The sequence below is a fragment of the Pseudorasbora parva genome, chromosome 21, assembly GCF_024679245.1.
Source record: "Pseudorasbora parva isolate DD20220531a chromosome 21, ASM2467924v1, whole genome shotgun sequence".
In the NCBI taxonomy this organism is placed as follows: domain Eukaryota; kingdom Metazoa; phylum Chordata; class Actinopteri; order Cypriniformes; family Gobionidae; genus Pseudorasbora; species Pseudorasbora parva.
In genome coordinates this window covers 41,782,743-41,806,200 of record NC_090192.1, presented here as the reverse complement: position 1 = coordinate 41,806,200, position 23,458 = coordinate 41,782,743, and the positions used below count along the sequence as shown (strand labels likewise).

Here is a 23,458-nt window from a genome sequence, read left to right as displayed (position 1 = left end):
ATTACAATAATCTAGCCTTGAGCTCATGAACGCATCGACTAACTGTTCAGCATTTGGCACTGAGAGCATGTGTTTGAGGTATGTTTTTTAAAATGTTTTTAAAGAAATCACTTCTGCTCACCAAGGCTGCATTTATGTTATTAAAATACAAAAGCTGTAATATTGTGAACTATTATTCAAATGTAAAACAGCGGTTCTCTATGTGATTATAGTAAAGTGTGATTTATTCCTGTGATCCGCTGAGTTTATCCTCATTACTCCAGTCTTCAGAGTCACATGACCCTTCACTAATCACTCTCAGATGAGGATCTGATCATCAACACACAGTTATGATTATTATCAATGCCGAAAGCATTTCTTTAGGATTATTTGATGAATAGAAAGTTCAAAAGAACAGCATTTAAAAAAAAAATAAACAATTAGAAAGCTTTTGTAACATTGTACTAGTTTTTTAAAATTCTTTTTGAAAAAGAACTTAAATATATTAATATACTTATTCAGCAAGTATGCATTAAATTGATCAAGTGGCAGTATAGACATTTATAATATTGCAAAAGCTTTATATTTCAATAAATGTTGTTCTTTTGAACTTTCTATTCATTAAATTATCCTGAGAGAACTGTTTTCAACACTGATAATAATCATAACTGTGTGCCGATCATCAGATCCTCATATTAGAGTCATTTCTGAAGGATTGTGCGACTCTTGAGACTGGAGTAATGAGGATAAACTCAGCTTTGATCACAGGAATAAAACAATCTTTAAATATATTCAAATAGGAAAAAAAGTTATTTACATTGTAAAAATATTACACATACAGTTTTTGCTGTATTTTGAATCAAATGAATGCAGCCTTGGTGAGCAGAAGATACTTCTTACAAAAACATAAAAATAAAACAAATATTTTAAACAGTAATGTATATCTGTTAAATAGAACAAAGTCTGTATTGTGCCCTGGTGGCCTGTATACAATGAATCTTAGAAATTAATCTGGAGTGAACCTGAAGTTAATCTGGAGTGAATCTGAAGTGAACCTGAAATTAATCTGGAGTGAACCTGAAGTTAATCTGGAGTGAATCTGAAGTGAACCTGAAATTAATCTGGAGTGAACCTGAAGTTAATCTGGAGTGAACCTGAAGTTAATCTGGAGTGAATCTGAAATTAATCTGGAGTTAATCTGGAGTGAATCTTAAATTAATCTGGAGTGAACCTGAAGTTAATCTGGAGTGAATCTGAAGTGAACCTGAAATTAATCTGGAGTGAACCTGAAGTTAATCTGGAGTTAATCTGGAGTGAATCTTAAATTAATATGAAGTGAATATGAAGTGAATCTGAAGTTAATCTGGAGTGAATCTGAAGTTAATCTGGAGTGAATTTTAAATTAATATGAAGTGAATCTGAAGTTAATCTGGAGTGAATCTTAAATTAATATGAAGTGAATATGAAGTGAATCTTAAATTAATCTGGAGTGAATCTTAAATGAATCTGGAGTGAATATGAAGTGAATCTGGGGTTAATCAGGTCAGAGCGAGTGTGTGAAGGTCACCACCATGATCGAGAAAGCTCCAGCTCTTCCTCTAGTCGGTCACATGACTTCCTGTTTTGAGACAAGCATCCTGTAGATTTGTCCTGTATGTGTGTAACAAGGTTAAAATGGTTTTATTTCACAAGATTTTCCTGTTAATGTACATTTAATTCTGATCTACAATTGTTTTAACCAAAGTTCCTAAAAGTACATTAAAAAGGGTCTGTAAGGAGGCCATGTGTCTATGAACTGTTATAAAATACATTTTGATCGATCAAACTCATTAAATCAACAAACACAAAGAGACTCAGCAGACTGATTTATTTAAGAACATCATCTGATGATCACACTCTCACTCTACAGGACACACACACACACTATTCAGTTCTGATCAGAATAATGACTGCCATTAAAGTGCACGATTCTCTCATCACAGGGAGAAACACTCATTCCTATTCAAGTGGCCAGTCAGTTCTAATGTCAGTTCCTATACACACCGCAAACAGCAGCGAGTCACACCGCAATCCTTCATTCAGAAACTACATCCCTCGTCAGAGTTAAAACACAACGGCATCTGTTTGAGGACAACTCTTATTCTAGAGTCTCAGAGAGAGAGAGAGTTAGACAGAGAGATAGATAGATAGATAGATAGATAGATAGATAGATAGATAGATAGATAGATAGATAGATAGATAGATAGATAGATAGATAGATAGATAGATAGATAGATAGATAGATAGATAGATAGATAGATAGATAGATAAAGAAAGAGAGAGAGAGAGAGAGAGAGAGAGAGAGAGAGAGAGCTAGACCGGAACGGCTGTAACAGCTAAAACATGAGTGGCTAAAATCAGACAGAATTACAGCTCAGATGATGATGAAGATGAAGATGATTTAAAAGGACATGACGGTCCTGCTGATGATGTCCACACACTCTCTGACCTCATCTTCTTTAATAATGAGGGGCGGGGCAAGTCTGATGATGTCACCATGCGTAGGTTTAGCTAGCAGGCCGTTGTCACGGAGACGCAGACACACCCGCCAGGCATCATAATCTGAGAGGGAACAAAAGATTAGAAGTAGATTATTACACACACACACACACAGAATCTGGAGTAAATATCAAGTGAACTTGAAGTGAATCGGAATTGAATTTCAAGTTAATCTAGAGTGACTATGAACTGAATATGAAGTGAATCTGGAGATAATATGAAGTGAATCTGGAGATAATATGAAGTGAATCTGGAGATAATATGAAGTGAATCTGGAGATAATATGAAGGGAATATGAAGTGAATCTGGAGATAATATGAAGTGAATCTGGAGGTAATATGAAATGAATCTGGAGTGAATCTGGAGATAATATGAAGTGAATCTGGAGATAATATGAAGGGAATATGCAGTGAAGTGAATCTGGAGATAATATGAAGGGAATATGAAGTGAATCTGGAGATAATATGAAGGGAATATGAAGTAAATCTGGAGATAATATGAAGTGAATCTGGAGATAATATGAAGGGAATATGAAGTAAATCTGGAGATAATATGAAGTGAATCTGGAGATAATATGAAATGAATCTGGAGATAATAAGAAGGGAATATGCAGTGAAGTGAATCTGGAGATAATATGAAGTGAATCTGGAGGTAATATGAAGGGAATATGAAGTGAAGTGAATCTGGAGATAATATGAAATGAATCTGGAGATAATATGAAGTGAATCTGGAGATAATATGAAGTGAATCTGGAGATAATATGAAGTAAATCTGGAGATAATATGAAGTAAATCTGGAGATAATATGAAGTGAATCTGGAGATAATATGAAGGGAATATGCAGTGAAGTGAATCTGGAGATAATATGAAATGAATCTGGAGATAATATGAAGTGAATCTGGAGATAATATGAAGTGAATCTGGAGATAATATGAAGTGAATCTGGAGATAATATGAAGGGAATATGCAGTGAAGTGAATCTGGAGATAATATGAAGTGAATCTGGAGATAATATGAAGTGAATCTGGAGATAATATGAAGGGAATATGCAGTGAAGTGAATCTGGAGGTAATATGAAATGAATCTGGAGTGAATCTGGAGATAATATGAAGTGAATCTGGAGATAATATGAAGGGAATATGCAGTGAAGTGAATCTGGAGATAATATGAAGGGAATATGAAGTGAATCTGGAGATAATATGAAGTAAATCTGGAGATAATATGAAGTGAATCTGGAGATAATATGAAGGGAATATGCAGTGAAGTGAATCTGGAGATAATATGAAGGGAATATGAAGTGAATCTGGAGATAATATGAAGTAAATCTGGAGATAATATGAAGTGAATCTGGAGATAATATGAAGGGAATATGCAGTGAAGTGAATCTGGAGATAATATGAAGGGAATATGAAGTGAATCTGGAGATAATATGAAGTGAATCTGGAGATAATATGAAGTGAATCTGGAGATAATATGAAGTGAATCTGGAGATAATATGAAGTGAATCTGGAGATAATATGAAATGAATCTGGAGATAATAAGAAGTAAATCTGGAGATAATCTGGAGTGAATCTGGAGATAATATGAAATTAATCTGGAGTGAATCTGGAGATAATATGAAGTGAATCTGGAGATAATATGAAGGGAATATGAAGTGAATCTGGAGATAATATGAAGGGAATATGAAGTGAATCTGGAGATAATATGAAGGGAATATGAAGTGAATCTGGAGATAATATGAAGTGAATCTGGAGATAATATGAAGTGAATCTGGAGATAATATGAAGTGAATCTGGAGATAATATGAAGGGAATATGAAGTGAATCTGGAGATAATATGAAGTGAATCTGGAGATAATATGAAGGGAATATGAAGTGAATCTGGAGATAATATGAAGTGAATCTGGAAATAATATGAAGTGAATCTGGAGATAATATGAAGGGAATATGAAGTGAATCTGGAGATAATTAGAAGTGAATCGGGAGTGAATCTGGAGATAATATGAAGTGAATCTGGAGATAATTAGAAGTGAATCGGGAGTGAATCTGGAGATAATATGAAGTGAATCTGGAGTGAATCTGGAGATAATATGAAGGGAATCTGGAGATAATGAATTGAATCGGGAGTGAATCTGGAGATAATATGAAGTGAATCTGGAGTGAATCTGGAGATAATATGAAGTGAATCTGGAGTGAATCTGGAGATAATATGAAGTGAATCTGGAGATAATGAATTGAATCGGGAGTGAATCTGGAGATAATATGAAGTGAATCTGGAGATAATATGAAGTGAATCTGGAGTGAATCTGGAGATAATATGAAGTGAATCTGGAGATAATATGAAGGGAATATGCAGTGAAGTGAATCTGGAGATAATATGAAGTGAATCTGGAGATAATATGAAGTGAATCTGGAGTGAATCTGGAGATAATATGAAGTGAATCTGGAGTGAATCTGGAGATAATATGAAGTGAATCTGGAGTGAATCTGGAGTGAATCTGGAGATAATATGAAGTGAATCTGGAGTGAATCTGGAGATAATATGAAGTGAATCTGGAGTGAATCTGGAGATCATATGAAGTGAATCTGGAATGAATATGAAGTTATCTGATTGGATGGTTTGTTGTGGTTGTGCGGCTCACCTTGGGTCTCGTTGATGATGATGGCGTTGAGGAGGCCTTTCCCGCGCACGCCGCTCACGATCTCTCGGGGCAGTTTGTTGAGCTCGGCTCGCAGGATCTGACCCATCCGATCAGCATTCTCAGCCAGATTCTCCTCCTCCAGAACCTGCAGAGATCCAGAGCGACGATGAGCCGCGCTCGCGCTCACACACACACACACAGACCTCCAGAGCGACGATGAGGCATGCTCTCACACACACACACACCCTCACGTAAACACACACACCTCCAGAGCGGCGATGGCGACGCGGCAGGCCAGAGGGTTTCCTCCATACGTGGATCCGTGTTCTCCAGGTTTGATGGTTAACATCACCTCATCATCACACAGAACAGCAGACACCTGAAACACACACACACACACAGAGATCAGGCAGTGTTTCCGATAAAACAACACACACGTGATTGATATGTGTACATGTGTGTGAACCTGGGTGTGCTCTCTGATACCAATCTTACAATTGAAAGGCACGTTTCTAGCATCTGTTAAACCGCATTCTAACACCTTACAAATATATCTAATCACGGCACATGCTCTCAGTGCTGAACAGTTAGTCAATGCGTTCATGAGCTCAAGGCTAGATTATTGTAATGCTCTACTGGGTGGTTGCCCTGCTCGCTTAATAAACAAACTCCAGCTGGTCCATGATAGATAGATAGATAGATAGATAGATAGATGGATAGATAGATAGATAGATAGATAGATAGATAGATAGATAGATAGATAGATAGATAGATAGATAGATAGATAGATAGATAGATAGATAGATTATTGTAATGCTCTACTGGGTGGTTGCCCTGCTCGCTTAATAAACAAACTCCAGCTGGTCCATGATAGATAGATAGATAGATAGATAGATGGATAGATGGATAGATAGATAGATAGATAGATAGATAGATAGATAGATAGATAGATAGATAGATAGATAGATGGATAGATGGATAGATGGATAGATAGATAGATAGATAGATAGATAGATAGATTATTGTAATGCTCTACTGGGTGGTTGCCCTGCTCGCTTAATAAACAAACTCCAGCTGGTCTGCTCTCCTGTGGAGAGACTGAGCCTGGTTTCTCCCATTCTGGCCCTGAAGGAGTTTTGGTTCCTTGTCATCTTCTGTCCTTTGGCGTTAGGCTTGCTCAGTTGGGGACACTAAATATTCAGCTATATCACTGATCTGCCCGCAGTGACACTAAATGAGATCTGAATGGAGCTGATGAATCAGATTCTGCTTCTACTGTGAAGCTGCTTTGAAACATCTGTACTGTAAAAGGTGGTGTATAAATAAAGGTGAGACTCACGGGATACACTCCTCCTGACAGAGCTTTACCCAGAACCACCAGATCGGGTCTGACGGCCTCGTGATCCACAGCCAAGCGCCGCCCAGTGCGGGCCAGACCCGTCTGAACCTCGTCAGCGATGAACAGAACCTGCACACACACATTCAGCTGAGATTAAACACACCAATATAGTCTGTGAGAGAGAGTGTGTGTGTGTGTGTGTGTGTGTGTAAGAGTGTGTGTGTGTGTGTGTGTGAGAGTGTGTGTGTGTGTGTTTGTGTACTTGCATTGTGTTTAGTGCACAGCTCCCGGACTTTAGTGAGGTAACCAGCATCAGGGACGACGACGCCCGCTTCACCCTGAATGGGCTCCACCATGAATGCAGCCACGTTTGGATCCTCCAGCGCTTTCTGTACAACACACACACACACACGATCAGGAAGAACCGGTTGAGCTGGTTGAATCAGATTGTTTGAATGGCTGCACAATGGGCCCACATTTTTTTGATTATATCATTTTACACGATTCCTTCAGAAACGCACATCAAACTGGAGATAATGTGTTACTGGTTATGCATTTTAATAAAATTAAATAATAATTGTAATGATAATTATTTAATTAAAACACATCATTTGCTTTTTGATATTCACTCGAAGCCATAACATGATTTGTGTTTAATCCTGGTTAGCATTTAAGATCTAAACTCTCCACATGGTTCTGGTCAATAATCGTGTGTGTGTGTGTGTGTGTGTGTGTGTGTGTGTGTGTGTGTGTGTGTGTGGCACCTCTAGTGCAGGGATGTCATTATATGGCACCAGCTCGAATCCAGGCATGAATGGGCCGAACCCGTCGTAACTGCTGGGGTCGGTCGAGCTGGAGATGGCCGCCATTGTGCGACCCCAGAAATTCCCAACTGCAGGAGTGTAAAGGGTCGTTATCATCACACAAACACAGGTAACAGCAGATTCTGAGGGTACGGAAAGTATTCAGACCCCCTTACATTTTTCACTCTGTTATTTTGCAGCCATTTGCTAAAATCATTGAAGCGAATTGTTTTCTCATTATTGTACACACAGCACTTATTGACAGAAAAAAACAGAATTGTTGACATTTTTGCAGATTTATTAAAAAAGAAAACCTGTAATATCCCATGGTCCTCAGTACTCAGACCCTTTGCTCAGTGTTTAGCAGAAGCACCTTCTGATCTGATACAGCCGTGAGTCTTTCTGGGAAAGATGGGAGTTTTCCACCGCTGGATTTGGGGATCGTCTGCCATTCCTCCTGCAGATCCTCTCCAGTTCTGTCAGGTTGGATGGTAAATGTTGGTGGACGGCCATTTTCAGCTCTCTCCAGAGAGGCTCAATTGGGTTTAAGTCAGGGCTCTGGCTGGGCCAATCAGCAACAGTCACGGAGTTGTTGTAAAGCCACTCCTCCGTTATTTTAGCTGTGCTTTGGGTCATTGTCTTGTTGGTGAACCTTCAGCCCAGTCTGAGGCCTTCAGCGCTCTGGAGAAGGTTTTCATCCAGGATATCCCTGTTCTTGGCCACATTCATCTTTCCCTCGATTGCAGCCAGTCGTCCTGTCCCTGCAGCTGAAAAACACCCCACAGCATTATGCTGCCGCCACCATGCTTCACTGTTGGGACTGTATTGGACAGGTGATATTTTTCTCCACACATACCGCTTAGAATTAAGGTCAGAAAGTCCTATCTTGGTCTCATCAGGTCAGATAATCTTGTTCCTCACCATCTTGGAGTCCTTCAGGTGTTTTTTAGCAAACGCTCGTGTGTCTCGCTCTGAGGAGAGGCTTCCGTCGGCCACTCTGCCATAAAGCCCCGACTGGTGGAGGACTGCAGTGATGGTTGACTTTCTCCATCTTTCTCCATCTCTCCATCTCTGGAGCTCAGCCTCAGTGATCTTTGGGTTCTTCTTTACCTCTCTCACCAAGGCTCTTCTCCCCGATAGCTCAGTTTGGCCAGACGGCCAGCTCTAGGAAGGGTTCTGTTCGTCCCAAACGTCTTCCATTGAAGGATTATGGAGGCCACTGTGCTCTGAGGAACCTTAAGTGCAGCAGAAATGTTTTTGTAACCTTGGCCAGATCTCTGCCTTTCCACAGTTCTGTCTCTGAGCTCTTCGTTCCTTTGACCTCATGATTCTCATTTGCCCTGACCTGCACTGTGAGCTGTAAGGTCTGATATAGACAGGTGTGTGGCTTTCCTAATCAAGTCCAGTCAGTATAATCAAACACAGCTGGACTCAAATGAAGGTGTAAAACCATCTCAAGGATGAGCAGAAGAAATGGACAGCACCTGAGTTAAATATATGAGTGTCACAGCACAGGGTCTGAGTACTGAGGACCATGGGATATTTCAGTTTTTCTTTTTTAATAAATCTGCAAAAATGTCAACAATTCTGTGTTTTTCAGTCAATGTGTACATTGTGTTCTGGGGTGTGTACATTAATGGAAAAAAAAATTGTGGAAAATTTAACTATAGGTCAATGGTCTGAACTGCATGTCATTCAGTCTCAATCTGACTTACCGGCGAAAACGATCTTGGCCTCATATTTTGGGACGCCCTTAACAGTGTACGCCCACTTACGGGCCAGTTTACAGGCCGTCTCTCCGCCCTCCACACCTTAAACACACACACACACACACACATTAGACACGAGTCCTCAGCGCTCGAGGCGAGACTCGTCTGTGTGTTCAGACCTGTGTTCATGGGCAGCACTTTGTCGTATCCGAACAGGCTGGTGATGAACTGCTCATACGCCCCCAGGATGTCGTTGTAGAAGGCTCTGGATGTGAGCGTGAGTCTCGAGGCCTGAGCCGTCAGCGCGGCGATGATCTTCGGGTGGCAGTGACCCTGGTTTACGGCGCTGTATGCACTCAAGAAGTCGAAATATCTCCGGCCCTCCACGTCCCACACATGAACACCTAAAACAGGACAGATTGTCTGTTTATGGCTGTAGTGTCCGTGACCCATAGGATTCTGAAGAGCCGTTTTGAAGCGTGAAGACGAGCTGATCTGATAACAGAAAATGGGCAAAGAGGCGGGATGTGGGCGGAGCTGATGTGATATGGGCGGGCGGAGCTTAGATGAGGGAATGACCAACAGACAGTAGACAAACGGCTATACACCTGTCACTCAAAGTAACCACGCCCTTAATTATGCAGAACTTTAAGGCTTTATATAATATAAACGAATGAGTTATAAATGAATTCACCCTCTCACAGTCGTCATGAAGGTCTAAATTATCCGTACAGACCAAAACCACAATTTGTCCCAGGCTGTAAACATGTTTTATTCTGCTGTAAAGTTGGGCATTTTTACATTGGGCTCAATGAGATTCTGCTCCTTTTGGAGCCGCTCTAGTGGCCAGTTGAGGAATTGCAGCTTAAATTACTTCCGTATTGGCTTCAACAGAAATGACTTGATCGCACAGATGCGTGCCCTGCCTTAAACTGGATGGTGGTTATGAGCGCTCATAAAGATAATGACCATTATAATATGTGTGTTTATGAATGTTTACCCTCTCCGCGCTCCAGGGCCACGGGCAGCGGATGGTGGTTATGAGCGCTCATAAAGATAATGAGCATTATAATATGTGTGTTTATGAATGTTTACCCTCTCCGCGCTCCAGGGCCACGGGCAGCGGATGGTAGTTATGAGCGCTCATAAAGATAATGACCATTATAATATGTGTGTTTATGAATGTTTACCCTCTCCGGGCAGCGGATGGTGGTTATGAGCGCTCATAAAGATAATGAGCATTATAATATGTGTGTTTATGAATGTTTACCCTCTCCGGGCAGCGGATGGTGGTTATGAGCGCTCATAAAGATAATGAGCATTATAATGTGTGTGTTTATGAATGTTTACCCTCTCCGCGCTCCAGGGCCACGGGCAGCGGATGGTAGTTATGAGCGCTCATAAAGATAATGAGCATTATAATATGTGTGTTTATGAATGTTTACCCTCTCCGCGCTCCAGGGCCACGGGCAGCGGATGGTAGTTATGAGCCCCGTAGCGTTCCTCGCGCGCGAACACTTCCTCAGCCGTCATTGGTCGCTCATCCGGTTCGGCTTTGGAGGCCGCGGAGGAGGAACTGCGTATCCCAGAATGCACTGCACGGGTCAGGGCGGGCGGCACTCTGGCCACGCCCCTAATCACGCTCTTCATGCAGTTCATGGCGACTCGTTCTGAAACAGAGAAACCATTAAAGCTTTAGAATCAAGCGGCTGTTACACACAATAATATCCTCAAATAATTCACTCTGAAGTGTGTCTCTTTAGGAATCATAATCTGAAATATTACTATTAAAGGCACAATATGTAAGTTTTTTTATTAAAATACCCAGAAGCCACTAGAACAGCGTTATTAGGCCCGTCGCGATAGTCAATAAATCAATTAATCACACGAGAAAAAAAAAAGCTTGATTCATTTTTTTCTGACTGCAATCATTTCCATTTCCGCTTGTTTGTTCTTCTCGTCTCTCGCTGACTCGTCTCATCCGTTTGGGGAGGTTTATACTCGACGCGCAGACTGACGCCGCATTCACACGGGCGTAGGCGTTAACGTGGCTGAAGCTGGGTGCTGACGCGATCGTCATAGTGACAACAGCCAATCACATTAACTTACTTGCCGATTGGACCACAAGACAACACAAAAAAGCTTTTTATGACAGCTAGTCTGTGAGACGAAATGGATGCCGATTTGTTTGTGTGAATGCGATTGCCCGTGTAGTTGTTGTCAGTGCACTGCACAGGTGCTCGAAGCTGTTAAGCACATTCAATCCTGAAAAAGCGCCGATAGCGGGGAGAATATCACGCACTGGTCCGGGAGCAGCGTCTGGATGGTTCACGGAGCAGTAATGAACGCAATTGGCTAGCGTCTGCTGTAGGATATTTGCATACGGCGATCTGATTGGATGACGCCTGCGCTGGCGCTTGAAAAGTTGAGAAATCTTCAACTTCTGCCGCTTGCAACGCGAGTGAAGCGCCGCGACGGAACCCACAATTCAGTTCGGCAACGGATGATGTCACCCAATCAAAGGAAATGGGAAGCGTTGGCGCGTACGCCCCGTGTGAATGCGGCGGGAGGCGTGAGGAGACGTGCGCACATGTTGACACGCACACCGCAAAACGAAATGGGCTCATTTCACTCCGCGTTGACTTCATTTTTGCTGTGCGCTCGTGCGGACGCGCCGAGTATAGACGAGGCTTAAAGCCACACTGAAGTTGGCAGTTTGATAAATGCGAGTTAATCCTTCAGATCAATCTATGTGTGCTAAAGGCATGAGTTCCTGTAGATATAGCAATACACATTCTACTTTTTTTGCCAAATAAATTGAAAAGCATCATCAACGTCTACTCTCTCGCTGTATCAAAATCTCACCCAGCTTTGCTCAGAGATGGTCAAGTTAAAGTGTTAGTTCAGCCAGAAATGAAATGTCTGTCATTAACTCCTCTCCCTAATGTCGCTCCACACCCCTAAGACCTCCGTTCATCTTCACACACAGTTTAAGATATTTTATATTTAGTCCGAGAGCGTATGCAAGTGTATGCACACTATACTGTCCATGTCCAGAAAGGGAATAAAAACATCATCACAGTAGTCCATATGAGACATCAGTGGGTTAATTAGAGTCTCTTGAAGCATCCAAAATACATTTGGGTCCAAAAATAACAAAAACTACGACTTTATTCAGCATTGGCTTCTCTTCCGGGTTCCTCCAAAAAGATTCAAGCGGTGTGAATCGATCAATGATTCGGGTCGCCAATGTCACGTGATTTCAGCAGTTTGGCGGTTTGATGCAATCTGATCTGCAGAGAGTACCAAAGGCTTCCATCAGTAACACACTACGCCGCCAGGGACTCAAATCCTGCGGAGCCGGACGTGTCCCACTGCTTAAGCCACTACATGTCCAGGCCCGTCTGAAGTTTGCTAGAGAGCATTTGGATGATCCAGAAGAGGATTGGGAGAATGTCATAAGGTCAGATGAAACCAAAATCCCAACTTTTTGGTAAAAACTCAACTTGTGGTGTTCGGAGGAGAGAGAATGCCGAGTTGCACCATACCTACTGTGAAGCATGGCAGTTTTTAATCCTCAAATATAGATTCGAACGGTTATAAATCAGCGTGTTGATTTATGATTCGGATCGCCAATGTCTCGTGATTTCAGCAGTTTGACACGCAAATCATGAGTCGATTCGCTGACTCATAACCGTTTGAATCTTTATTTGAGGATTGAACACAAACCCGGAAGAGAAGCCAATGCTGAATAAAGTTTTTGTTAATACTTTTTAATACTGTATCCTAAATTGTGGATAATTAAGCTATATATCATTCTGATGTAAATTTCTGAAGTTTTAACGATTAAAAGAAAAAACAACAAGAACCGTACCGAACCTAAAACCGTGACTCTAAAACCGTGACCCTAAAACCATGAGCCTAAAACCGTGACCCTAAAACCGTGACCCTAAAGCCGGGACCCTAAAGCCGTGACCCTAAAGCCGTGACCCTAAAACCGTGACCCTATAGCCGTGACCCTAAAACCGTGACCCTATAGCCGTGACCCTAAAACCGTGACTCTAAAACCGTGACCCTAAAACCGTGACCCTATAGCCGCGACCCTATAGCCGTGACCCTAAAACCGTGCCCCTAAAGCCGTGACCCTAAAACCGTGCCCCTAAAGCCGTGACCCTATAGCCGTGCCCCTAAAACCATGACCCTAAAACCGTGCCCCTAAAACCGTGACCCTAAAGCCGTGACCCTAAAACCGTGACCCTATAGCCGTGACCCTAACACCGTGACTCTAAAACCGTGACCCTAAAACCGTGACCCTATAGCCGTGACCCTAAAACCGTGACCCTAAAACCGTGACTCTAAAACCGTGACCCTAAAACCGTGACCCTATAGCCGTGACCCTAAAACCGTGACCCTAAAACCGTGCCCCTAAAACCGTGCCCCTATAGCCGTGACCCTAAAACCGTGACCCTATAGCCGTGACCCTAAAACCGTGCCCCTAAAACCGTGACCCTATAGCCGTGACCCTAAAACCGTGCCCCTAAAACCGTGCCCCTAAAACCGTGCCCCTATAGCCGTGACCCTAAAACCGTGCCCCTAAAACCGTGCCCCTATAGCCGTGACCCTAAAACCGTGCCCCTATAGCCGTGACCCTAAAACCGTGCCCCTATAGCCGTGACCCTAAAACCGTGCCCCTAAAACCGTGACCCTATAGCCGTGACCCTAAAACCGTGACCCTAAAACCGTGACCCTATAGCCGTGACCCTAAAACCGTGACCCTAAAACCGTGACCCTATAGCCGTGACCCTAAAACCGTGACCCTAAAACCGTGCCCCTAAAACCGTGACCCTATAGACGGTTTCATCGAACGCATGCGCGTTGCTACGGTTACGCGCCTGGCCCGAAGTTAACTTCCGGTCTGTGTCTGTTTGTATGGCGCACTACTCAGTAGAAATACATTTTGACGTACTATTCTTGGTTAACATGATATAAATATTAAAAATCAAGCAGAGAGCACATGACACAAGTTTCCCAACATTATTCTTATATTATGAAACAAAGAAACATGTTATGCCGACGCATTGCATAATTGAAAGGCGAGTGCGCACGCATTTATATAGGCTACTGTGAACCCACCGGTAAAATGATGATCGCTCAAATCCAGCTCAGACATGACATAAATCTGTAGCTTACTATACTTGTTGTAGCCATTAAACAATGTTTTTTTTCTTCATATTTATGTTTAAATATTATAATATTATTTTTAGATTTCATCTGATTATGATAGGCTATAAGTGCAAAGATGCGAGTGGGTCAGAAATGATTTTGGTGGTTATATTTAGTTTAATATTAAGTTTTGTTTTGTAAAAAGCCTTTCTTTCGTTTTGTACAAATTGTCTCTTAATTTTAATAAAGGGTTCTTCGGTTAATTGCATGTATTTAATAAATAAGAAATAAAAAAGTAGACTAGGTCGCGGAAGCCATCGCTTTCATCATGAACCGAAGCGCGTCTCAAACTGAAACTCGGCAGGCTTGCCTCAGACATGAGGAATAGCCTAATATGTGTAGAAACGAAAAGATTTAAATAAGCACAACCAGCGTTATACAGATGATCACGGCGATGGGCATGAGCGGGACGTTAAAGTTTAAGGGATTTTTTTTTTTTTTTACCTTCTACTGAATATGATCGGGTGCAAGCACATTTTAAACAGCACTTATTCACACACGTAATTTTGTGAATAAGTAATTTTGTCGTTTTCTCTAATGATTTCAAAAACATCTTGTAGTGCTTACCTGGTTGTAGTTATCAGTACTGTTATATTCTATTATATGATTTTGTCATTTCACACGGTGGCCAATTTAAATGTTACCAACTAAATGAGACATACTGAGTTTATAATTAAATTTATTAATTGCGTTTAATTATTGCATCTAAAGATTTTTCACGTGAATACAGGCAAATAGATTTGCACACTTTGCTTAATCACTGGTCTAGTCTGTTAAACTTGTCAGAAGTTTTCGTTTCTAATCTGCCCTCGTGGTCTATTTTTTCTCTCATCAAAACCGAATACCATCAGTGGTTGTACATCAAGAGCAGGAACAGTTTTTGTGCGTTTTGTTTCGCGATCTGACCGGAACAGAAAGTCTCTGCAACGGCGTTAAGCGTTAGATTAAAGCGCTCGTCTGTGTGAAGACTGCATGAGCCGCGTTTGCTGCATTGAACTGCATTGTTTGTATTAGTTAGGTTAAGCCGTGAAGCAAGATGTTTTAAAAAAGTGGTAGGGACATGTCCCACCTATCCCACCCGCAAATTACGCCTATAAGTTAAAAAAATTGGTTGATTGACGCCAATCAATTTTTTTCCGTCTATTTGAAAGTTCGGCTAATAAACATGGTCATTTTTTTTTTTTAAGTTACATAAACTGCTTTCAGGAGTTTTTGACCGGCATATCATCAAAATGTCCGGAAAACGAAACCTCTGCCGGTCACTTTGACCGGCACCATTTTTTTCTAGCGGAAACTCTGGGATCAACGTGACGGTGAGTAATGAATGACAGGATTTTCAGTTTTGGGTGACCTACCCTTTAAGTGGGGCGTTTTCCCACTCTATATTAAAGACATAAATGGGAGATTATTTATAATAAACATGCTGAAACAAAAAAAAATCTATACATTAAAATAATGGTGCACAATCAAAATTAAAGATGCTAACGCATAAGAAAGATAACGCATCCTCTGGTGTTATTGATGTCTACCGGAAGTTAAGTTTGGGCCACAAAAGCGCGCATGCGCAGTAGCGTTTGTTTATGTTGTTACCGTTGAAACCGTCTATAGCCGTGACCCTAAAACCGTGACCCTAAAACCGTGACCCTATAGCCGTGACCCTAAAACCGTGACCCTATAGCCGTGACCCTAAAACCGTGACCCTATAGCCGTGACCCTAAAACCGTGACCCTATAGCCGTGACCCTAAAACCGTGACCCTAAAACCGTGACCCTAAAACCGTGACCCTATAGCCATGACCCTAAAACCATGACCCTATAGCCGTGACCCTAAAACCGTGACCCTATAGCCGTGACCCTAAAACCGTGACCCTAAAACCGTGACCCTATAGCCATGACCCTATAGCCGTGACCCTAAAACCGTGACCCTATAGCCGTGACCCTATAGCCGTGACCCTAAAACCGTGACCCTATAGCCGTGACCCTAAAACCGTGACCCTAAAACCGTGACCCTATAGCCGTGACCCTAAAACCGTGCCCCTAAAACCGTGACCCTATAGCCGTGACCCTAAAACCGTGACCCTAAAACCGTGACCCTATAGCCGTGACCCTAAAACCGTGCCCCTAAAACCGTGACCCTAAAACCGTGCCCCTAAAACCGTGACCCTATAGCCGTGACCCTATAGCCGTGACCCTAAAACCGTGACCCTATAGCCGTGACCCTAAAACCGTGACCCTAAAACCGTGACCCTATAGCCGTGACCCTAAAACCGTGCCCCTAAAACCGTGACCCTATAGCCGTGACCCTAAAACCGTGCCCCTAAAACCGTGACCCTAAAACCGTGACCCTAAAACCGTGACCCTATAGCCGTGACCCTAAAATCGTGACCCTAAAGTTTATTGATTTCGAAAAGGTGTACCTGCATTATTATCATCAGAGCGACAGGCCTAAGGTTATATATTTTGTATGCATTATCTTAAATGTTTACAACAATATTTAAATCCAGAGATTTTAACCAGGACACGGCCTGTGTGTGTGTGTGTGTGTGTGTGTGTGTGTGGCCTATCAGTGACATCATCATCCCCGCCTCCGGTGTTATGGTGTAGTAACCATGGCAACACTAATATCTGATGTGTTTATTAGACACTGTTCGGATCACTGATGGACAGAAACTGATGATCGTTCTCCAGCTCAGCACAGTTAGTCTTATTGTTTAAATCTGCTGTTGTTGACACACGACTGACACTCCCATAATTATCAGAACAGGACGGTCCTCATCTGCTGCCAAAACATCACTGACTGATTGGCTGGCTGTGGTTTGCTATTGGCTGATCTCATGTGAGTGACAGGTGGCCCCACCCTCATCATCAGAGAAGAGATGAAGTTATTCTGACTCAAGATTATTAACTCAATAATGACGAGCAGCCATACAACTTATTTACATATATTAAAATATTAATATGTTTTAGGTTCTGGTTGACCATTAATCCCACATGTAATGACATCACGTGGTGTCAGGAGGTCAGGAGTCTGTGAAAGAAACTGCTGAGCAGACAGAAACACACACACACACACACACACACACACACACACACACACACACACACACACACACACACACACACACACACAGCAGCTCATTCAGCCTTTACAGCCACGGATCTGCTCGTTATACCGCACTGGCAATTCTTTAATCATTTATTTATTAATGTCTGGAGATAGAAGAGATCTGATGTCCCCAAAATCACCAGATTATCTTCAATTATTGAACGAGTTCGTAGAAACTTTCAGTCACTTATTAATATAGAAGCGGCATCACGTGATCTCTCACAGGTCAATTGATTGGCTGGACACTCACTGCCCTCAACACACCCACCGTGAGCCCTGCCAGGGTTAAATAAAGACACACACACACACACACACAGGTGATAAAACATAATGACGATAATAATAATTCATATAGATACACAGCAGCCCAGAAGAGTTCAACAACCACATCACATTAGGTACCGTGACCTGTATATCCGCGAATGAGCTCGCAGTGAACCTGTTCTCTCTCTCTCTCTCTCTCTCTCACACACACACACACACTCACACACATACATTCAAGCATACATATACACACACACCCACCCACAGCCTTACACACACCCTCTTCATCACTGAGGCTGATGTGAGCTCATTAATAAAACGTTACGCGACCTAATCAATATTTATCAGCCCTCACAGTTTCCGCGCTGCTCTCTTATTTACACCGATCATCCCAAGAAGTCCTCGCTGCAGCCTGTAGCACGATGACGTTGCTGGATCAGATCCAACGCGTACTGGACGCGCATGCCGAGTGGTTTCATTCACAATTCGATGACGTCATATACGCATGCGCAGAAGAGTTTTGGTGGATAGATAAATACTCAAACCGCTCGCGCAAAAATAACGATTAATAACATGCACACGCCATCAGGACACACGTTTTGCATTTTCCCTTGAATGTGTAGGCTACTGGTATTTTAAAGTTCTTTACAGATCGTGTTGCATTGAGGATTAAAATAACAGAGACAATTACTTGACTCATTTTTCCTTCCACTCAACAGGAAGTACGATCAGAATATATAAATTTAACTGTTTTGGATGCATGTACAGCGAAACTAGGATAATTTAAGCATCACATTTATGAAAAGATGATTTATTAATCAATAATTACTTAATACTATTTATCAGTACTACAACTACACAGTTTAGAACATCATCTATATACAATAATGATCATACATTATGACTAGCGCATACGCATTATAAATTAACTCAGAGATCTGTATGAATGACATTGCCATAACGATCCACCATCCAGTACGTATTGGATCTGATCCAGCAACGTCATCGTGCTACAGGCTGCAGCGAGGGGTGTCTCGATCATCCCGCATGTGTGTGTGTGTGTGTGTCCCGTACCGCCATCAGAACACGCTTTAACCTGCTCTGCTGTGTGTGTGTGTGTGTGTTTTACCTGCTGCGGGTCCGTGCGGATCGAGTCTGGTCCGTTGGGTGTCTCGCGTTGCCTCCACACGGATTATTCAAATGACGCACGCACGTCACTCTGCGTCATGACGCAACACGCCTCAGCGCCGCGAACCGTTCTGCAGTAAATGTTGAATATTTCTATAAAACACGTTTAATGACACGCGTTAGTGGGTTTATTGCTGCAGTAAGTGATGAAGTTCGAGTCTCTGAGCGCGTGATGACGAAACTCTGGACTGGACAGACGCGGAGTGTGACGCAACACTGACGCAGGATTGCCCCGCGCGCGTCCCTTGACCCATACTAGACCTGTGCACAAAGTTTAACATTTATACCTTTTATAATGTAAAAAAAAAGGCATTGGCATCTTTTTCTCTGTCTCACTCTCTTGAACCTAATTTACTTCAAATGTCATGTCACCCCTGAGTCAATGTTGTTGTTGTTTTTATTTTATTTTTATAGTTGTATTTATTTATTTATTTGTTCCTTTTAATACCTCGGTCTATTGTTTATATTAGTTTTTCTTGTTTTTGTAAAATTCTTTTTTGAACTGTAAATATTTGCTTTTATATTTGTTCAATAATGATAATAAAAATTCATACTAGACCTGTACTACAGTAATACGCTAGTTTTTTTAAATTTCCACTTAAAATGTTAAAACAAATCAAATACATAAATAACAAGTATTAATAAAGTGTCTAAAATACACCGTCATGCATTTTTGTCAGACAGTTAAGCAACTTGAGCGCTTGAACTTCATCATATCTGTGAAAAAAACGAATAATACATACATGTTCAATGCAGTTTCAAATACCATTTGGCAAAATTATGATTTAAATGAATAAAAATATTATTATTGTTATCAAAAACAAAAAAAAAACACAATACGATCCTTTATACAGAGAGTAGATTAAACTAACAAGGGACATTTATTTCTGGCATGCAAACTCTGGGCAGCAGAATCTCGATCGCGAGGAAAGGCAGAAGGACTTCATTTCCCAGAATGCCGCGTCAGGCTCGCGCATGCGCAGGAGTGTCGTCAGCATGGCCGCAGGGAGCAGACTGGAGTGTGTGAGGAGTGTGAGAGGAGTTGTTTTGGACATGTGTGGCGTCCTGTATGACAGCGGAGAGGACGGAGGACACGCCATAGCCGGCTCTGTGGCAGCGGTGCAGCGGTAGATGAGCATTAATGAATATCAGCTTAAAGCACAGCAGCACTGCGGGCTCTATCGGGCTATATATAGCGCTGCTCTCTAGCTGTCCCACAATGCAATGCGCAGCCTGCTGAACTACTCTAGTCAGTATTCGATCATATAAAGAAGGAAACAACATGTACTAATCTAATCATTAGTTTGTGTGTGTGTGTGTGTGTGTGTGTGTGTGTGTGTGTGTAAATGAGTGAGCATGCATATTTCACAAATAAATACAAACCATCCTACAAATTGCATGTAACCTTTGAACAAACACCAAATCTAGTCCACATAAATGCATGCATGTCTGTTACTATCGCTCAGCTTAATTTTCTCACCAATGCAGTTGAGCAGCTTCCTCCAGAACACCAGGTGGCGCTTTGGGTCAATTTACGATTTTCAAACACGTTTCCAGCCGAAAATTAGCGAGGAACCGGATGCAGTATTTCTGTCTTACTGTATCGATTATTAATCAGTTTGAGATTTTCACTTTGTCAACCCTATTTCATAAAACCAAAACAAAAAAACATTAAAATATATAGATATTATTGTGACCAACAAGTGCGAAATCAGCAGTGACATATGGCTGAAAACATGTTTGCTAGGGCTGGTGTTTTCTCATTAAATGCATGCATCCCTCCTCCATATCTTTTTTTTTTTTTTTTTTTAATAATGCAAAGAACATACATAATAAATGCCAGGGGTAAATACAGTTGGGAGCGTAATTACAGGTTACACAAACAGAAAAATATCATACATATGACACAGTGAGACAGTTTTAAGGGCTTTAGAATTGCTGGATGTAAGAAGAGTGTCCAGGTAGGGTTTAAGTTCCTTACGAAAAATAAAAAAGTAGGGCTTAGCACCCTGAAATTTACATTTATGTAAGAAAAACTTCGCTAAAAAAATAAAGAGGTTTATCAAAAAATATCGGTCCTTTACATCTTTATCAAAGTTGTGCTGACCAAATAAAACATCTTTGTATAACAAAGAAAAGCTTTGAGATGAGAATGTGCGTACAAAGATACAGAAATCCTTCCAGAACAGAGTAGAGTATGAACAATCCCAGAAGAGATGAGGAATAGACTCTTCTTCAGCACCACAAAAGGAACATAAAGGGTCAATATCAGGAAACATCTTTTTTAAATAGAGCTTCACAGGATAAAAAAGATGAAGTATTTTATAAGACACTTCTTTGACCTTATTGGTTATTAGATATTTAGATGCCAAAGGCCGCACTTTCCTCCATGGAATGTGAACAAACTGTCCATTCCAGAAAGATACAGTATATGGGAGAGAAACGATCTCATTCTGAAATAATTGCCTAATTCTTCTGTTCCGACCAGAGGAGTTAGATAAAAAACAAATATTCCCAATCATTGTATCAAATGGATGAACTACCGAAGAAAACTGAGATCTGGCTGAGTTCCTGAGAAGAGTTAATGCTCCGTAGGGAACTGCATCCATTACAATAGCAAACTCTCGCGGAGTGACAGGGATATAGGTATCCATCGGCATTAATTAACTGAGAGACCAAGATAATATTATTATTAATCCAATTTGGGAAAAACAAGGACTTATTTTTATAAAGAATATCACAATTATTCCAAATGAAGTATCGGTGAGGACTAAAATTATGTTTATAAATTAGGTGCCAGGCCAAAAGCACTTGTTTGTGAAAATTTGATAATTTAAGGGGCAGTTTAGTGATATTGTAGTTACACAATAATAGGAAAGGAAGACCTCCCACCTTGGAGAACACAAGATTAGAGATAGTACTCCAAAATGAGATGGGCTTTGTTAAATACTGTTTTAGCCAATTTATTTTGAAAGTATTGTTAAGGGAAGAAAAATCTAGAAAGTTTAGACCACCACATTCATAATTGTTAATAATCACAGACTTTTTAATGTAATGTCTCTTATGCTTCCACAGAAAATCAAATAGCATTCTGTCAATATCTGCACATACAGATTTATCCACGTATAACCTCCTCCTTATCATTTATCCACTGTAGTGTAACGGGACATACAAAAAAGTATTTGTACATTTGATGATACAATTAAAATGAGAACATTCAAAATAGTGTACGGGTGTATCGTGTCACAATATATGGCAATACAAAAATGCAACAGTATGTTTAGACAGATTCAGTTTACTGTCACACTTTAATGAACACTGTTAAAACTATACCATTTTAACTATTTTTGTTCAAACTATTGTGGGTGTGTTGCACTGCAGGGTCGTAACCACCATAGACGTTGAAGAAGAAGAGAGAAAAAACGACATAAGCGCGGATTAGAACCAGAAACCTTTGACACGGTTAACATAAAGTCTACCACCAGACCAGTGAGGTATACCGATGTATATAAGCCGCTCGATGCATTTATTCACTAAGGCGAAGAATCTCGGGACTAATAATATATTTAACACAAATTAATGTAAATATTGTTTGTGAATAGTCCCAAAAGGCTTCCCCCCTCCCCCCCAAATGAGTGAATTACTACATGCCTGAAGTCTGCTGTTTCGGAAGAGAACTGCATTAGCACATCGCTCTCTGTTTGTTTGCAAAATGATGGATTTATTTGTTTAATTATGGCACAAAATTCATTCCATAGTCTCTCTCTCTCAGGCTGACGGACTCCGGGCTGATTGTGCGCTTCTGCACTAATGAGACGCAGAACACGCGTGAGAAGTTCGTGCAGAAGCTGCGGAGGATGGGCTTCGACATCAGCGTCAGTCACGTGTTCTCGCCCGCGCCCGCGCTCGTGCGCATCCTCAGAGAGAGACAGCTGCGGCCACACCTGCTGGTGCACGACGGTACTGCACTCACCTTCATCACCATCATCATGAATGAATGATGAAGATCTAATACGTGTGTGTGTGTGTGTCTCAGATCTGATGCCAGAGTTCGATGGCCTGGACACCAGTTCTCCAAACTGTGTGGTGATTGGAGACGCTGCTGATAAATTCTCCTACCAGAACCTGAACGAGGCCTTCCGTGTTCTGATTGGCCTGGAGCAGCCGCTGCTGTTCTCGCTGGGCCGAGGGTGAGGCTGCTCTCAAACAGGTCCTGTGATTTCCTCCTGTGTGATTTATAAGCCTTTTGAAAAGTGGGGACCGCTGGCTGCTGATCTCAGGTTTTACTATCCTTATGGGGACATTTGCACACAATGTAATATAAACAAAGGCACACACACTCAAACACACACACACACACACACACACACATGAGAGTAATATACTGTGTGTGTGTGCAGACGCTTCTATAAGGAGACGGACGGCCTGAAGCTGGACGTGGGAGTCTTTATGAAGGCTCTGGAGGTGAGGTCAGAGGTCAAAGGTCACGCGTGAGTGTGGTTTTTCCTGTTTTAAAGGGGTCGTGATGTGTTCATATGTTCTGATATTTTAATGTTCATTAATGTGTTGTGTGTGTTCTCAGTACGCCTGTGAGGTCCAGGCCGAGGTGGTGGGCAAGCCGTCCGCTGCCTTCTTCCACACCGTCCTCACAGACATGAGTCTGCAGCCGC

At 41.6% G+C, this 23,458-nt stretch overlaps 2 protein-coding genes across 8 annotated transcripts in view; one reads left to right on the top strand and one right to left on the bottom strand.

The window, feature by feature from the left end:
* Window positions 1-1,831: 1,831 nt before the first annotated feature.
* oat (ornithine aminotransferase) lies at window positions 1,832-18,897 on the bottom strand. 3 transcript variants are annotated; one of them, XM_067429541.1, is made up of 10 exons: window positions 18,730-18,897; window positions 10,454-10,678; window positions 9,188-9,412; window positions 9,015-9,110; window positions 7,261-7,388; window positions 6,763-6,885; window positions 6,497-6,625; window positions 5,423-5,536; window positions 5,158-5,302; window positions 1,832-2,580 (listed from the first exon to the last, which is right to left on the bottom strand). In XM_067429541.1, exons 2-10 carry the CDS (start codon window positions 10,665-10,667, stop codon window positions 2,420-2,422), a joined length of 1,335 nt encoding a protein of 444 aa, XP_067285642.1. In that variant the 5' UTR covers window positions 10,668-10,678; window positions 18,730-18,897; the 3' UTR covers window positions 1,832-2,419. The 3 variants fall into 3 exon arrangements, with proteins under 3 accessions (XP_067285642.1, XP_067285644.1, XP_067285643.1); XM_067429543.1 differs by lacking the exons at window positions 10,454-10,678; window positions 18,730-18,897 and adding an exon at window positions 10,104-10,143; XM_067429542.1 differs by lacking the exons at window positions 10,454-10,678; window positions 18,730-18,897 and adding an exon at window positions 10,009-10,046.
* An 854-nt stretch (window positions 18,898-19,751) lies between these two features.
* Window positions 19,752-23,458, top strand: part of lhpp (phospholysine phosphohistidine inorganic pyrophosphate phosphatase) — a 7,768-nt gene continuing 4,061 nt past the window's right edge. For all 5 annotated transcript variants that reach the window (XR_010900230.1, XM_067430198.1, XM_067430197.1 and 2 more), the window contains exons 1-5: window positions 19,752-19,915; window positions 22,561-22,748; window positions 22,825-22,978; window positions 23,189-23,252; window positions 23,371-23,458. The exon at window positions 23,371-23,458 is cut by the window's right edge and continues 5 nt beyond it. Coding sequence is in view for 4 of the 5 variants with exons in the window: in XM_067430198.1 (XP_067286299.1) it covers window positions 19,764-19,915; window positions 22,561-22,748; window positions 22,825-22,978; window positions 23,189-23,252; window positions 23,371-23,458 (646 nt within the window). In the remaining variant the exon portion in view is untranslated. The remainder of the gene's footprint in view (window positions 19,916-22,560; window positions 22,749-22,824; window positions 22,979-23,188; window positions 23,253-23,370) is intronic.